Source organism: Poecilia reticulata, chromosome 16 (assembly GCF_904066995.2).
Source record: "Poecilia reticulata chromosome 16, P_reticulata-male-v2, whole genome shotgun sequence".
Classification (NCBI taxonomy): Eukaryota; Metazoa; Chordata; class Actinopteri; order Cyprinodontiformes; family Poeciliidae; genus Poecilia; species Poecilia reticulata.
In genome coordinates, this window is record NC_088845.1 from 34,581,645 (window position 1) to 34,599,243 (window position 17,599).

General features: G+C 36.4%; 1 protein-coding gene across 7 annotated transcripts in view; it reads right to left on the reverse strand.

The window, feature by feature from the left end:
• Nucleotides 1-17,599, reverse strand: part of tsnare1 (T-SNARE Domain Containing 1) — a 147,648-nt gene that overhangs the window by 62,886 nt on the left and 67,163 nt on the right. For all 7 annotated transcript variants that reach the window (XM_081597243.1, XM_081597245.1, XM_081597242.1 and 4 more), the window contains 2 exons: nucleotides 6,154-6,231; nucleotides 5,243-5,312 (listed from right to left, as the gene is read on the reverse strand). In XM_081597243.1, coding sequence (XP_081453369.1) covers nucleotides 5,243-5,312; nucleotides 6,154-6,231 — 148 coding nt within the window. The remainder of the gene's footprint in view (nucleotides 1-5,242; nucleotides 5,313-6,153; nucleotides 6,232-17,599) is intronic.

A 17,599-nucleotide genomic window follows, 5' to 3' on the forward strand; every position in this document is an offset into this window, starting at 1 on the left:
AACCGGTTTCAGATGAACAGACACAAACATTGACCTTCTGATGGCAGCAGATGTTTTAGAGACTTCTTCCAGACTAAAAGACACACAACAACATTTAATTCTCAACACAGAAAGATCAAGTGAGTTTTTGTGGGTTGTTTACATGGGTTGTTGTTTGTCTTATTTTCACAGCATATTATGCATGCGCTGTGCATGATTGCACAGCCTATAACTAAAAGGTCCAACTTGTTTTAAGTTTGGTCCCTTTTCCTTGGTTTCATGTCAGGACATATTTAACAGTACTATGTTAAATATTGTTTCATTTAAATCAGATGAATGTAGATTCCTTCTCCACAATTTTTTCCCTCAGTGTTTAAAAACATATTTATAGTTTATGTTAGACTTCCATTCAATAGTGCTGCAGTACCATGCTGTGCCAGTAGGAGAAAGTACTGGCGGTGAAAACAATGTTGTCTCTGACACTGGGTTCGCTTTCCTCATAGTCAATAACTTTCTCAGCTCACTTTTCAAGTATCAAAGTGAAAAAGTGACAATGATATTTAAAAAAAAAATGTTTGCAAAGAGTTTTTTAAGTGATTGTGAGCATTTGATACATGGGTCTGGTTTTGTTCTCTGACTAATCAGTTTACATAGATATCCCACAAATAACACTTCAGAAAATTCTCTATAATGGAAAACCTTTCCAGAAATTGCTAGTTTTTCTCAAGATAAGCAAGTTTAGCTTGTGGAGATGCTAAAGTTGTCTACAAGTTTAGCAAGTGGTTCACAGCAAAAATACCTGTGAAACAATAACCTTGTTCAACTGGGCCTTAGTCACTCACATTCAACATAATTACTGATAAAAACACAATATGTTACCAGGAGAAAAGATAAAAACATGTAGTGTTATGAAATATTTATTGATGATGTTTTCTTGGCTGTGTTAAACAGTCTTCTGTTTTTAGGTTGATATATTAATATTACAATGTAGCACAAATTGGAGCTGAACTAGAACTCAGTTTGAAATGTTATTAAATAATTAGCATGCATTTCTCTGAAAAAGGTGAGTTCATGGATTGTGCCTTTTTTTCCCCTTTGTCAATAAAATAGTGACCTAATTTAAAAATTCTGAAATTGGCCTGGAAATCAGATGCTTTTAATGATGAACTGTGTTTATCATTAAAAACCACTGATTAGTGGCTTTCTCTGGATATATAAGTTGATAACAGCTGACTATGCTGTATTTTGTGCATGCAAACATCACAACATGTTCAGTCTTACTGACTGGAACCCGAGAGTGATTCATAGAAACAGACTGGTGAGACTCTTTAAACATCTATAACATCTACTATCTATAAAATGTGAATGGTAAGAAGCAAACAGCTATCCTAACTTAACCATTCTAATTATTCATTTATATCCTTAAAAGCTTAATTTCATTATAGATATCACTTTGAAGCAGCTTTCTTAAACATGGGTTTATCTCCTTTGAGTAGCATAGTGGTGATTAACCTAACTCAACATTGTAACATCCATACTCTCCCTTCTTTCATGTTTGCTTTTTGTCTGTGACAAGCTCTGCTCAGGGAAGAGGTAGAACGTACAACCATTTTCATAACTTTGCAGCATGTCTCCTAGAAAGTCAGGTTAAGACTGTTATTAAATATCCATGCTGTCAGGTCGTCCTGGGGTTACAATACACACATCACTCCTCCGTGTAATTTTCCTGACTTGACACTGTGTCAGTCTGGTGTGCAGAGATGGGCTGCTACACAAAAACAGCTCAGTTATGGTTACTCAGATATTGATCCCCATAAAACTGATGGCAGGGGAAGGACCGGTAGACCAACCACAGAAGATGCTTGTCAACATAACTTTGGGTATGTTGGTTAAAAAAAATATATATATATATATATAATAAGTTATGATATCCATTCATTTCTCAAATTAAAACTACCTTTTGAAAATAACCAGTAAGCCAATATTAAATATATTTTTCATTTCAGTATTACTTTTTTTAAAGGTTTTATTGGCTCTAGTGGCCTTTATTTGATAGTTAATTGACAGAAAAGTTGATAATAAGAGATGGGGAAAGACATGCGGCAAAGGTTGCCAGGCCGGGAATCGAACCTGTGACGAGGACTAAGGCCTCCATACATGGGATGTGCTTAACCCCTGCGCCACCACAACACACCCATAATTACTTTATTCTTATGTAATATTCTAGTCCAATTGTTGTAAGCAAACTCTCATTAATCATCATAATACATGGAAATAAAGACTTGAAAATTTCAGTCATTTTAAACAACTTTTCACTCAACCCAGTATTTATGATAGGAAATGAGAAAGAAATTTTTCATTATATATCATAACAATGTAAAGCTGTATCAATTTTTAAATTACACCTATTTGTAATTTGACTACTTTTCTATTGACTACTTTTTTGTCAAAAAGTAGTCAATAGAATTTTTATAGAACATCAGAATCAAACTCTGTTAATTGCTGAACATCGGATGAAGAACAATTTGGGAATATAATCCCAAACACTGCAGCAAAACTACAACAGAATGACTGAAAATGAAAATAAAGCTTTATCCATCCATCTGTTGTCTACATCCACTTATCCTTGTAGGTTTGCAGGTGGTTGGTACCTATCGCCACTGGTTGTTGGGTGAAATCTATATTTTCTATAATAAAACAGTAATCTACGATGGGTAAAAAAAAATTAAAAAAACAACTTTTTATTTGAATTAATAAGCTCTTAATGACTAACCAACCGTTTGCTGGTGTCACTGGGAGAAGCAGAACAGATATCTTTAAAATGTCAGCTATCATCTAAAAATACCGTCAGACCCGTGCATTGGTGCTGATGATCTGTAATGATTCATCAGTGCGTCAGCAGGAGTCCCACTCACAACAATCAGATCCCGTCCACCTCTCTGGACCTGAACAGCATCACTGCCCAGCAGGAAATCAGCTGGACAGAGTCCTGCCACTACCTGCTTTCAGTTAGAAACAGCATGGTGAAAGTGGAGATGCTTATTCTGCAAATTTCAATCAGCCACTCTGGTCGTATGTTTCTCCTGTGTGTCTGCCATTTGCTTTTCCTTTGGGGCTGGGCTGGTTGTGATGAGGGAAGCTGGGAGCAGCTGGCTGCAGGGGAAGGTGTGAGGCTCGGGGGAGGCATCGAGTGGGATCTGCATTCTGCAGAGCACGATGAAGGAGTGCTGGCTGTTCTTAGACTGCGGTCATAATTTCAGGATTCTAACTGATAGTGTCCAATTTTCTGAGCTCTGACGATCTTTTAACAGACATGCTGGAGTTGCTTCTCTCAGCCTGCTGCACTCGCATCGATTCACCTGACAAATCAAAATGTTTTTTAAAAGCAAGCAATGAATGACTAAAGTCACAAAAAGCAAAAGTGCTATGATGACACCTTGCCAACGTAAAAGTGGAGTCAATTCATCACAGCAGCCCAATCAATATCTTAGCTGAAAACATCAAGCAGCTTTCAGAATTCTTCTTCTCAGTTTATCGGATGGCAGTGAAATGATCTGAAGCAAAATCTGGGTGAACAAAGATCAGGTCAGTTGGTAGCAAAAAGCAGATTATGTTCCAGATTTGTTTCCACTGTTTACCAAATACGAAAAATAAGAATCAGAGGGACACATCTTTGAAGTTCTGCAAAGTTTGTTCTGTGCATCTACAATATCTCCATATTGTTATTGTCTCTTGACTGAAAAAATATATTAACATTCATTCAGACTTTAAAGATTTACATCAGACATTTTTAACTTGTGATTCCTGGTTCACCAGGAATGTACCTAACTGTTTCTATGTCATAAAGACTAATAAAAGAAAAAGCCTACCTCACTGCTATCATACATAAAGGTGCAGGTTTGGATTCCATGTGACATGTAAATATGCATCTCAGATGAAATATACACCTACAGTTACTCATGCATGGCCGGAAAGCAACAGGACCCCACACTAATGTGGGCTTGAGAGGGAAAGTGATGCTGGCTGGTTGTGTAAGAGTGGAGGAGGATGAGGTGGAGAATCACATCAACACAATGTGTGAATAAATATCTGTGGCATATTCTACCTTTTCCCTGCTGTAAAAAATTTGTTTTTTTTAATAATTTATTATCTATGTAAATTTGAGGTGATATTAGGTTGTTGCAGATTAACTATTAATTCATAGTACTGTGTAGTAGAGAAATTGTACAAATGTTTTAATGTAGACAGTATTGTGTGTAATGTTCAGGATTATTAACACAAAATGGAACTTGTTATGATTTTCTTTTGGAATTGCTCTGCTCCATGAAATGGAGTCTTCCTGTCAACAGGCTCTTCCACTGTTAACATGGGACTCTTGACTCTTTCTCTGATGAATAGTTTTTATTTGGTTCAGGTGGCTGGGGGAGAAGATTGCAAGATGGTAGCTCTCCTAGAGTGAACTAAAGTTTTTTGAGCCGTGTATCAACACTGTCAGTCGTCATGTTAGCTGTCCTAAGTTTCAATTAGTGGGTTGGCCATTTTCTGCCTGTCTTCCCATTTGCTTCTGTTACTGTTGAGTAAAGACAACCACAAAAACTACTGAAAATTGTAAAAATCACTCAAAGATTATGCACTAAGTTATGCTGGTCACATGACAAAAACAGACAATGAAACGAAATGTGGTAAAATATAAAAAAGTGCATAGGATTGTGAACATTACATGTACTGTAAACAGTGGGCTAACGGAAACTGTGAATAAGCGGTGGCTCTACTTATACATAAATCTGGATTACAACTGAATGAACAAAAGCATCATTCTGTGAAAATCTTTTGGAACAACTGGATTCCTTGTTTCTTTCTCTTTGTTATTGAACAGCATCAATGCAGACAAATACAGACAGGTAAAAGTAAAAGCAGCCAAGCATTGAAAGCTTCCAAGGCTGTCATAAAATTGTTGGATGGGATTGATGACATGCCAGCTAAAACAGCAGGAGGTGATGCATTTTAAACTGGTGCAATCATCTTAGATTGGACACTTTGTCAACAATGTAGAATCTGGCCATTTGCAGAAGCTTGGCTGAAAACAACAATCAATAGGATTTTAAAAACAGAGAGAAAATAAGAATGCTTAGTCGTAACAGCAAGGGTGTGTATGCAGACGTGTGCATGTGCGTGTGTGTGCGTGTGTGTGTGTGTGTGTGTGGGTGTGTGTGTGTGTGTGTGTGCGTGTGCGTGTGCGTGTGTGTGTGTGTGTGTGACTCACAGGCTCTGTCGTAGCTCTGTTGTATCTCTGGAAGTACCGAGTGACTGAAGATTTTTCTCCAAGGTGACAACTGAAGAAACAAATGCATGAGACAAACTTTTGAGGACATCAAAGGATCTCACACACACTTCCAGACACTTTAAGAATCAGTTAGGCAAGCTTAATATTTTTAAAGAATACATTGGAATTGTTTCAAAATGGCCACATTGTTTTAGTAATGTTAATAATCACAAAATCATCTTGTCAATAAATATCCACAGAATGAAATTTAAATCCATTGTTGTGTTCTAATAGAACAATGAGTGCACGGTAGCCAGTCAATCCAGACTACCGTAAGAATGGGAGCTGGGGGAAATATCATTATTTCATAATACAGGAAATTTACGGCAAAATACTGATACAGGAACAGGGTATCAGTAAGAGGGGTAAAATACAGCGGCTTTCCGGCCAAAATAGGAGACTTGGCAAGCTATTGGCTGGCGTTTACGGAGCAGTCAATCCAGGAGTACCATTTATTTCCCTTTGTGCTGATTGGCTTAAACTAGGCAGTTCTTGGATTCTGAAGTATTGGAAGATTTTTTCCATTCACTTGCAGCTGTGGTCACTGTGTTCCTTAAATTGAACATTAATGCTTTAATTCAGATTATTGTTTTTTTTGGTAGGGTATTTTATGTGTTTTTTTTTTTAAGAAAAGTACACAATTTCTTAAAGTTTGTCAATGAGGATCAATAATTACTTCCAGCTAAATAATTTCCGAGTCATGGAGGGGTACGAGTCAAGATCAATAAAAACTCCCAAAGAGGAGACGTTTACAAAGTACATAAAACCTAGAGTTTAAAGATACATGTGTTTTCATGTCACCCACACACATTCAAACCACAACAAGTTTAGGTGGTGAGTCATGACTCTACCATTGCCGTTGATCTGGAAAATATTGGAGGAGGCTTCTTGAAACACATCTTGTAGTTCTGAAGGGCTGACCTGTGTGGCTTTGAAGAAAAAACAGTTTGAGACAGGCAACATCATAAAACATGTACAGCACTGCAAAAATCACAGCATATTATCAAGGTTTACAGCTATCTGGTTGTTTGTTCAGAGGCACCAGAATGACAGACCTTATGATATCTTCCTCAACTAGTGATGATGGAGATGGATTGACAAAAATGTCTTATTTGCATTGTTTAACAATAAAACATGTTTTTTCTCCAGAATCATCACAATATGAACATAATTAATACAAATTCAAACAGAGCCTAAACAATAATAAGCACCACAGGACTCTTCATAGCAGCAGACATGTGACTGTAGTCTGTTATCAAAAGCCCTGTTTGTATATACATGAAAGTAAGAAAGTTCTGTAGCGACGCTATGAAGCTCCTCTTATCTGCATTTTAGCCAGAAAATGAAACCAGCCTTATATAAGCAGGTACAAGCTTCAGCTGTTTGTGACTAATCCAACCGTTCTGCTGCTGCCCTAATTACTGATACTAGTGCATATTAGAATACAACAGTAATGGCCAGGTACAGTTTGTATTCTAAATATGCAATTCAGCAATAGTAGTATTTTAAAATGATGTTTCTTATTCATTTTATAATTTTTTTTTTCAGGAGCAGAGCTTCTATCTAGGGAAGGAATAGACTCAGTTGTTAGTGTTGTTGCCTGGCAGCAAGAAGTTCCTAGGATCAAATCATGGCCAAGGCCTTTCCGCATACTCTCCCCTGTATGTGTGGGTGGGTTCCCTCTGCACTTTGTGCAAATTATTCTATATGAAATCTTGCTCAACAAAGTTGATAGAAATTCTCAAAAATATAGCTTCACATTTCTGCTAATGTTGTTATCTCTGGATGGTATTTTACCAACTTAGGAATGTTTGTCTTGATATGAAATTTAGGAACTTCTCTTTCCCTGCAATGAATCTATATATTGAAATAATAGAGATGCGAATCAAGTGTACAATGACTTAGAGAGGCATGTCAATATCAAGTGAAAATTAGTGAAAATTAATGATGGGGATGGAAGTCAGCAACACTGAAATATTTGAAGTGTATTAAATTGAACTCTGTGAGATATCAAAAATATTAGCTTCATCTAAACCTTTAACGTCAATTATGTTAGACTCAATCCCAACCAAAATTATTTAAGGAAGTGTTCTTTTTGATCACTTCCCCAATTTCTGATATGATTAACCTAGCCACAGTAAACACATCATACTACAGGCCACACAGTCATTAAACCTTTATGTAAGAAATCTTCTCTTGATCAAGATGCTTTGGTAAATTACATACCTATATCTAATCTTCCTTTCTTTTATGAAATTCTTGATAAAATAGTTACTCATCAACTGTGCGAGCATCTAAATGGTAATGATTTTGAAGAGCTTCAGTCACGTTTCAGAGCTGATGAACTCTAGTGAAAGTTACTTGGGCCAGTTCTCTTTACTTATATTCTATATAGTATATATTCTATTCATTTACATATTCTATATGTTTCCTATTGGTAAAATTACAGACATCATATGATAATTATCTATTGCTATAGTGATGATACTCAAGCATATTCTTACATAAATCCTGTTGAATCTAATCAGTTAGGTAGGTTACATCTTGAAGACATAAAAACATAAATTACTTTAAATTTTCAGTTTTTAAATTAAGACAAAACAAAAGTTGTCATGTTTGAACCAAAATCAAACCACTTAGCAGGTCTCTTAATTTGAATGGCATTATATTGACCTCAAGTATTAAGACATGTTGTTGTTATATTTGACCTACTTTTAAATCTGGGCTAAAAACTAGAGCCAGGATGAGGCTCAGTGCCTCCAAATCCGCGGCCATGTTCTTGAGCCGGAAAAGGGTAGAGTGCCTTCTCCGGGTCAGGAGGGTCGTCCTGCCTCAAGTGGAGGAGTTTAAGTATCTGGGGATCTTGTTCACAAATGAGGGAAGAAGGGAGCGGGAGATCGACGGGCGGATTGGGGCAGCGCCTACTGTGAAGCGGGCGCTGTACCGGTCCATCGTGGTGAAGAGAGAGCTGAGCCAAAAAGCGAAGCTCTCGATTTACCGGTCGATCTACGTTCCCACCCTCATCTATGGTCATGAGCTTTGGGTCATGACCAAAAGAACGAGATCACGGGTAAAAGCGGCCGAAATGGGCTTCCTCCGCAGGGTGGCTGGGCTCTCCCTTAGAGATAGGGTGAGAAGCTCGGTCATCCGGGAGGGACTCAGAGTAGAGCCCCTGCTCCTCCATGTTGAGAGGAGCCAGTTGAGGTGGCTCGGGCATCTGGTAAGGATGCCTCCTGGACACCTCCCTGGTGAGGTGTTCCGGGCACGTCCCACCGGGAGGAGGCCTCGGGGAAGACCCAGGACACGCTGGAAGGACTATGTCTCGGCTGGCCTGGGAACGCCTTGGGGTTCCCCTGGAGGAGCTGGAAGAAGTGGCTGGGGAGAGGGAAGTCTGGGCCTCCCTTCTGAAGCTGCTGCCCCCGCGACCCGACCCCGGATAAGCGGAAGAAAATGGATGGATGGATGGATGGATGGATGGATGGATGGATGGATGGATGGATGGATGGATGGATGGATGGATGGATGGATGGATGGATGGATGGATGGATGGATGGATGGATGGATGGATGGATGGATGGATGGATGGATGGATGGATGGATGGATGGATGGCTAAAAACTAATAGATTTTGTTGACAACTTTATTCATTTTGGTGAAGCTTATATTTAATATTCACTTGGTTATCCTGAGCTGATTTTATAGCTATGCTGATATAGACTTAGGTTACTGGAGAACAAAATGGCCACGTTTTCATTTTTCTCACTTTCCGCATTCTCCTTCCCCTTTTAAACTTTGTATTATTTGCTATTATTTCAGTTTTTGGTGTTATCATCTCTCAGTGTTGAAGCTACCGCTGGACTAGCATTCTGTTGAGCTGTGACACTTTCTGGATGGGGCCATCGCCTGAACTATGCAGCAAATAACTTGACGTTCTCCCTTAATTGTCTTTGCGCAAAGCCCCCTGTGATTACATTTTTTGAGAATTTACCCTACATAGAGCTATTGTTCCAAAATGAATATGGAGTGTGTATATTACAATGAATAATGGACATGGAAGACCACCTCTGATGAAGAGTCTCTTTGCAGTAATGATCATGCAACAGACAGAGTCATTAGGTTGGAATCTGTGGGCTGGATTCTTCTTGCTCAGAAGGACATCATGGCTAAATCACAAGTGGGTTGGATGTGGGGTTAATGGTCTGAAGCTGCAGTACATATCATGACCCTCATAAGCTCCATGCAAAAACACACCAACCCACACTTTAACCAAATACTGCAAACTATTAACTACTCAAAATAATCTTCATTCTTATATCATCATGAGGGCATATCTACAAAATGATAGACATGTTAAAATACTCAACAGTGTGAAAAGAAAGAAGGTAGTAAATGTTAGTGTGTCATTGAGGCAGGCAGGCCTCAATGGCCAAACATAAAAAAAGATATTTGAAAAGTATCTGTGCGAGTACCGTGACATTCTGACTGAACATCATTAACTTCACATCCACAATAACTACTCTTTGTATTATTTGCTATTATTTCAGTTTTTGGTGTCATCTCTCATCTCTCATCTGTCTTCTGTCACTTTTGGATTCTCAACCTCTTAAAGGTTAGAAAGAGAAACATATCATTTGTTTTTGGTATGTATACAGCATTTTACAGTGTAATGATATACATACAAAAAGGTTGGTTTTCCAACTGAATAACACTGATATTAAATCAGAATGACCACACGTTTAACATAAAGCTCATCCATCTTCCATTTATGTTTCTCCTATAAAATAAATCAAACTACACAACAGATGCCAGATAAGAAAAATTGATAATAATGTATCTGTGATTACATCTGCTGTGAAGCTTGTTCATTCCCTGTGCTGTAAAATAAATAAGTTCAATTATTTATTCTGTTAACTGTGAGAAATTTAGGAGGTTTTTTTAACCACAAAAAAATTATTTTCAACAGTATAAAAGCTATTTTGGTCTAAAGATCAACACTGTTTAAATCAGTAATAATCATAACTGGAAGCCTTTGTCAAAAATAGATGCATGGACAAAAATACATGTGCAACCAAAAGTTATGTATGATTAAGACATTAAATTGATCAAATTTGGCAACAATGACAGAACTACTTTGATCATAAACATTTCCTGTATTTTCTGGCTGACTAACATTTGGTAAAACTGAGCAAGAGGGAATATAATATACTGTTTTCCCACAAAATAAACAGCAAAGAATTATTCTCGCTCCTTCAGAACTCACAGTTCTGTCTTCTGTCACTTTTGGATTCTCAACCTCTTAAAGGTTAAAAGAGAAACATATCACTTGTTTTTGGTATGTAAACAGCATTTTTAAAACTCAAAGTATTGTAGTTACTTGACAGTGGAATAAAATGCACTCTGTGCCTGAAAAAACAGACAAACGTAGTTCTTTCCCTTTAACAAAAATATTACGTAAATAACTCAATTGAAAATAACTGATTGTCTAATCACATTTGATAACAAAGCATTAACTATTATTTATGTTTTAGTAAATAAAATCAAAAGAAAGAAAAATTTTATATTCACAGAGAAATTAATCAGAGCAAGTGTTTGGAGAGGATAAGTGAATAAATAATAAAGAAAGCTGTGAAGTATATTCTTACTTAGCATATCTAAAATTGCTAATGAGAAACTGCAGTGAACTGATTATAGGTGATGATCATCAGTAAAGTTAGCTTCTCTCTCTTTTTAAAAGAACAGAATAATCAAAACAAAGTGTTTTCATGTCTTGTTCTGAACTGGGTGACAGCCCCGCCGTGCTGGGGATAAATTATCATCACTGCCATGTTTCACACAATCTGCAACCTGTACAATTATACTCTCAAATCAGAGAGGAGTCTAATCAGTAGCTCCCATCTCATTATAGTCTGGGTCACTGGTTGTCTCCTCACTGATCAGACATTTTTATTGTCCTAAAAAGTTCAATCTCCGAGGTAAAGTGGTTCCAAAGGCTTGTCTGTAATAGGGATGGTCTAGTCTTCACATCATAACACACAGGGATGTCGCTCAGATGAATCTGCCCATATATTTGAGGAAACATCTTTGCAGATCTTTTATGTCCTCCATTTCTCTGGAGTTTCCCCAGAAAACATGACTGGCTGTATTTACACTGATGGAACCAGAAACTACTTAGACAAATGCTACTTGAAATCTACCAGAAAACTACCCTGAAAGAAACACAAGATTTGTAAGGTAGAGGTTTGTTGTGGCAGAATGTTAAACATGTTAAATGGTACACTGTAAAAAATAAACGGCCTCAATTTACGGTAAAAAACTGGCAGCTATGGTTGCCAGAATCTTATCGTCTTTATATGGTAAAATTCTGGCAACCAAAACTGCCAGTTTTTTACCGTATTTTGGAAATGCAGTATTTTACCATATTTTAAAAATACAGTAAAATTCTGGCAACCAAAACTGCCAGGTTGTTACCGTATTTTTAAAATGCAGTGTTTTACCGTTTTTTAAGAATACAGTAAAATTATGGCAACCAAAACTGCCAGTATTTATTTATTTAGGAAATACCGTATTTCCTAAAATATGTTAAATAAAAATTAAAATGTGGTTTTGCTGTAGTAAATACGGTCATACTGCCTAAGGCATAGTATCTACATAAGCAAAAAACACGGCCAGACTGTATGATATATTGACATTTTATTGTAAAAAAAACTCCAAAAACCTCATGGTTTTTGGAGTTTGGTCACTGTTCTTACCAGAATTTTACCATAAATTATAGTACAACACACAAGGAAGTGTAACTTGTCAGCATTTCTATACAGAAAGTTATAAAGAAAATGAATTCAAATTAAACAAAAATACAGATTAATCCACTTAAAGAATTTCTATGTAAAAATTTAGTTAAAAAAAAAAAAAATTCTATTTTCTGTCCAGTTTCCTCACGGTATTACTGAGATCTGGAAAACAAAAACAAAAACAAACAGCATGTGTCCACATAAGAGATAACCTATTGTAGAAGAAAAACTGGTGATAAAAGGATTCTTGTTCTGGGTTGAGAGTCACAAGACACCGAGCTCAGATTTAGCTCAGGATGGTTGTACTCTTCCCAGTCACAGGTTGAAATTGAGACTCACATGTTGTCAATCGGTGTTTCCTCTCTGCTGGAAAACAAAGAAAGCAAAAGTTAGAAAGATGCACTACATGAACATCATATAAATGCAGCATTCGCTTAAATGTTTGTTTCACCTTTGTTGACTTGCATATAGAGACTTCAACCAGGCGGTGTGATCATTTCTGACTGAAAATTCAGTAGTTCTTAACCTTTGTTTGTTGTCGACAGGTGTGATCCTCTCTGCAATCTGACAAAATACACAAACAAAAAACATAAATAAAAACAAATATAACTGTTTTAGGCAATTTATGAAATACTCACCATTTATCTGAGTCTCATGAAGGCCAATAAGTTGTCTTCAACCTTTTATGTATGTTACAATTCCTGCAAGTTAGCAGAAACAAAGCTGTAAATGTGTACACTTTTCATACAGGCAAACAAATAGATACACCTGAGACGATTTATGCTATGTTAGTTTTTCTCAGTCACTTTTGGTGCATTTCTCAAGTCATTGTTGGCATTTACAAAACGGTAAGCGCATTTCTCAAAACAATTTGTAGAAACAGCAAAAATAGCATTTGTTTGCTTGAAAAAAATCCTTAGTTCAGCTCTCAAAATTCTGTCAGTTAACATCAGTGACTCAAAATAATAAGTTATAGTTTCTCTATGTACAGATAAGACTTACGATAAGAATTGATTAGTCATGGGAAGAGTCTACAAAATTCACATTTACGCTTTTGCTGTAATTCATTGATGGTGATTCAGAAAGAAAAAGACAGAAATGCAAAGAACAAAAAAAAGTAGAAAAGGAACCACAGGACAATCTCCTCATGCAAAACTGTACAGTGCTGTAGAAATTACATAATTACATTACATTTTTATTTCCATCGTCATGCTGACAAGGTTCCTCAGTGGGGATAAGGAATGAACAGCAGGGTGGGAGAACATCCATCAGCATCATGTTGTGGGTTGCAGCCATATCCTGATGTTGGACTGATAGAAACTGGCAGATGTCTTCAGCCTCTTCTTCTGCTTCCCTCCCAACTGTTTCCTCCTCAGCCTCACTCCTCTTCTTCTCTCTGGCTGTTCACTCTGTCCAGATACTTGTTCATCAGTTCTCGGAAATGTAACATTGTGTTGTGTTGTGGCTATATAGACCATATTGTTGCCAACTGATGGTTCACAAGATGCACCTTCAATCTGTTTCAGAAAACTGGTTGATCGTTGGATGAGCTAATGGTTCATACTTTGACCTGTTGGAGAAACTCAGGACTCCCTTGGGAACAATTTACCAATTCAGGACAGATTTAGAAAAGAACCAATTATAAATTAATTAAAATATGATTGACATTATGACAACTTTAAGACTTTTGCATGTTAAGACTTACACAATGAACTTATGCTGTTTTGGAAGTTGAGAATTCAACACAGACACATTTAACATATTTTGATCAACATAATTAAAGCAAATTACAACAGGGGAAAAGCAGAGAAGTGCACATAATCAGCTACATGATGTACAAAAGCAAAACTTGCAAGAGGAATGAGAAACTCATTTTTTGATGTGCAGAAGTGACACAGTAATTTAAAGATTGAACAGGTAGCTTTAAGAATTTAAATTCTGTTCTGAGAAATGCACCCAAACTGAGAAAAACTGTAAAATATTAATATTTAAATTCTCTTATCTTAAAATCCTTCAACTGTCATGGACCCAGTGACTTTAGTGCAAGTATTTTGGGGGTGAGAGTCAAGAGGTCATAGGAAAATATTAAATATTAGCTCTGATGCCAAGCTTTATACTTCCAAGTATTACCAAAGTATTGAAACAAAAGCTAACGTGATCTTCACAGATTTAACTTGCATGCATGAACATTTCACACTCAAAGTAATTCAAATTAATTACTGAACCAAACTTGGAAAAAGTTGCTTCTGCCATTAACAATAACTTTAAGCATATGCAGTCTAAAGTAGACCAGAAATATAAATATATCTATGCAGTCGTTCCTACAGAAACATTAATGGAAGTGATGCATCTGAGAAAATTAAATGTTCCATATAGTAAAAATATCTAGCTGCAGTGCATGTACATAAACAGCATGGCTCAGAAATTACATATTTCTTTATCAGTTGGTTAAAGTTAGCTAACTTCAGTTAAAATCGTGAAAGAAGCTCACCTGTGATGCAGAAATGTGTTTCCTTCTCCTCCTGAACGTGCAAAAATAGCAGAAGCTTGATTTTAAAGACAGTAGCCGCATCCTGACAAGATCAGGCCTACTGGGCTCTCAGCACCCTGAGCTAGCACCTGCTAGTTAGCAGCCTTAGCTAGCGCACAGTGACTTTACTGTGTTGAGTTCAGGACACAACAGTTTCCTGAGCCACACTCAACTACAGGAACAGTTAAAAGAAACTTGCTGCTGATGCTGAAGGATCAAGCAGCAATACAAACTAGATCATTATTTGTTTACATGACAAATAACAGTCTCCATTTACTGTAAACTCTGCTATTTATCACAATAACAAAATGAAAAATTCTCTAGAGTATTCTCTACTAATAGCACAATATTTTAAACCAAGTGTGGGATTTATGAAACTTCAATGAAGGGTGACTTCACAACTTTTATGATTTTGGATTACACTAGAATTGTTCTTTATTGAAATTTCACAAATCAGATAAAGGTTTCACAAATCCCACACTTGGTTTTCTGATATGAGTTGAGAATAATCTAGTCCGGATTTGAAGAGTCTAGGTGTTGTAGTTTTTAAGCTAGAGTAAATTAAAGACGCTGATGGTAGTGAAAAATTAGGTAGAATTGCCCTTTAGCCATTTCCCAAATTGGAAGCAGCAATTGGAAACCAACTTCAGCTTCATCCAAGCAAGAGGGGCTAACATACAGTTCTCTTAATGTATAAGAAATCTATGGTTGGCATAAAATTAATCTCAAATGCATCATTTAACCAAACATTCTCATAAATGATGGCTGTAGGAGTTTGCTTTGCAATCGGTGGGTTGCCAGATCGATGCCTGGTCTACTGCTGAGATTTCAGTTTGGTGTATTAAAGGCATTATTAAAAAAGAAACCAAAATATCACACCAGCATTCTGTTCTTTGTAAAAATTACTTTTGCAGTCTTGTTTACGGTTTTACATTGTAGATATAAATATCAGAACATTTTTAATTTTGGCTGATTAGTACTGTTAAGTTTAGGTTCATTAACTGCTGGCAATATTACAATATTTTTTTAATGAACTTTACAATTACTTATATTTTTATAATATATTTGTGCATTTTCTACATTCATGACTGTCAAAATTACTTAGGATATATGTTTATTGAGTCATGATAATTCCATGTATTTTCTATGGTAGTATAATGCTTTGAATATTACGGTCAGTAACTGTTGGTATTTTACCATTTTTTACCATAGATTTATAAATTTTTTTTTGCAGTGTCGACTTACTGTAACTCCATGTATTTTCTACGGTAACAAAATGTTTTGGATATTATGGTCAGTAACTGTTGGTGTTTCACAATTTTCTATCGTAAATTTACTGACTTTTTTTGCAGTTTTGACTTACAGTAGTTCCATTTAGCTTCTACGGTAATTAAATGTTTTTGGATATGACGGTCAAAAACTGTTGGGCTTTTACAGCTTGTAACCGTAAATTTACTGACTTTTTTTACAGTGTAGAAATATTATTTTTCTCAAAATTATTTTCTTAGATACAGAATAAAACCATCAAAACTGCCCAGTATGTTGATTTTAGCAGTTTAGCTTTCCGTGGAGCAGACACTCAGCAACAGCATGCATGCGTGTGCGTGTGTGAATTATTAAAAAAAACAATATTTTTTTCTGAACTAAACTGATTTAAATTCTGTGTCAGAGCTTAATGTCTTTCAAATTGTCATCAATTATGAGTTTGGATGGTAAATCTTAAGCCTGATTGGATCTCCACTTCTTCCTTCCTCCCACATTCTGAAGATGGGATTGTCGCTCTCTACCTCAGCATTTTCACACGGTGGTCATCTGTGGTATTTATGCTGTAATTTTGAGTGATTACTGTAAAAAATAACTCCTGCACTTTCTCATATTGCTAGCACTAATTGCTTGTTCTTTTATTGTTGTTTCTTTTATTATTATCAATCATTCTTGACCAATATGATACCTGCTGCTGCCTTTCTTGGCCTCTCATGTTTGAATTCTTATAAAGACCTTTATTACATGTAAGCAGATTGTTTTATTCATTTTTACTGAATTATTATATATGTATTATGTAGGTGTGCTTCTTGGGCTGGTTCTTTGTGGAAAAATAGATCTTTATTTAACCAGATCCCTGGTTAAGTAAGTCCATTATGAGAAGAATCCCTACATATTGTGAAAACACTTTACACAGCTCATGGTTGCTCTCATCTCTGTCCCAGATATCATATTTTAATTTTCCTGAATGCTGAATGAGATGAAAGAGATCACACTGCTCCTCTCACTTAATGTACTTCCTACAGACCTATGGTCCGTTTTTGATGCTTGTCAAGAACTGAAGAGGTTTCTTGGCTGCCCTTTATGTCACAAGACATTGTCTTTATATCATATTCATACAGATACACTCACATCAACCTCATTCTGCTCAATTCAATTCAATTCAGAAAGACTTTATCTGTCCCAAAGGGAAATGAAATGTCATCACTTCATATCATCCAAGTATCTTCAAAGAGTCGTTATGGATGGTGATGCTGTGGGCAGGAAGGATCTTCAGTAGCAGTCAGGCTTACAATGATTCTCAGAAAACCTCTGACTGAAGCCACTGCTGTATGGATGCTAGTCTCATGTTTTTAATGACATGCTAAGAGGTCCTTATCCAGGCAGCAGAGATGATTTTCCACAGCAGCAGAACTAAAATAAGTGCACTACTCCAACATGCGGTGAGCGTGATTTTAGACTGCCATATAAAGCATCCCTGTGTTCACATTCTGTTAAATCTGTCAAACATTTCTCAGTGGAAGGCTGTCTTGTCATTTACTGTACAATCTTAGACCTCCCGAAACATGTTTCACTGCAATTAAACCTCTTTTCAAATTTAAACATATTGCCTTAATTCCAGTAAAGTAAGAATAATTTAAATAAATTATAAGTAAATACAATAAGTAATCTATTTTTTAAATCTATTTTATAAGTAAAATAAATAATTTAGTTTGAC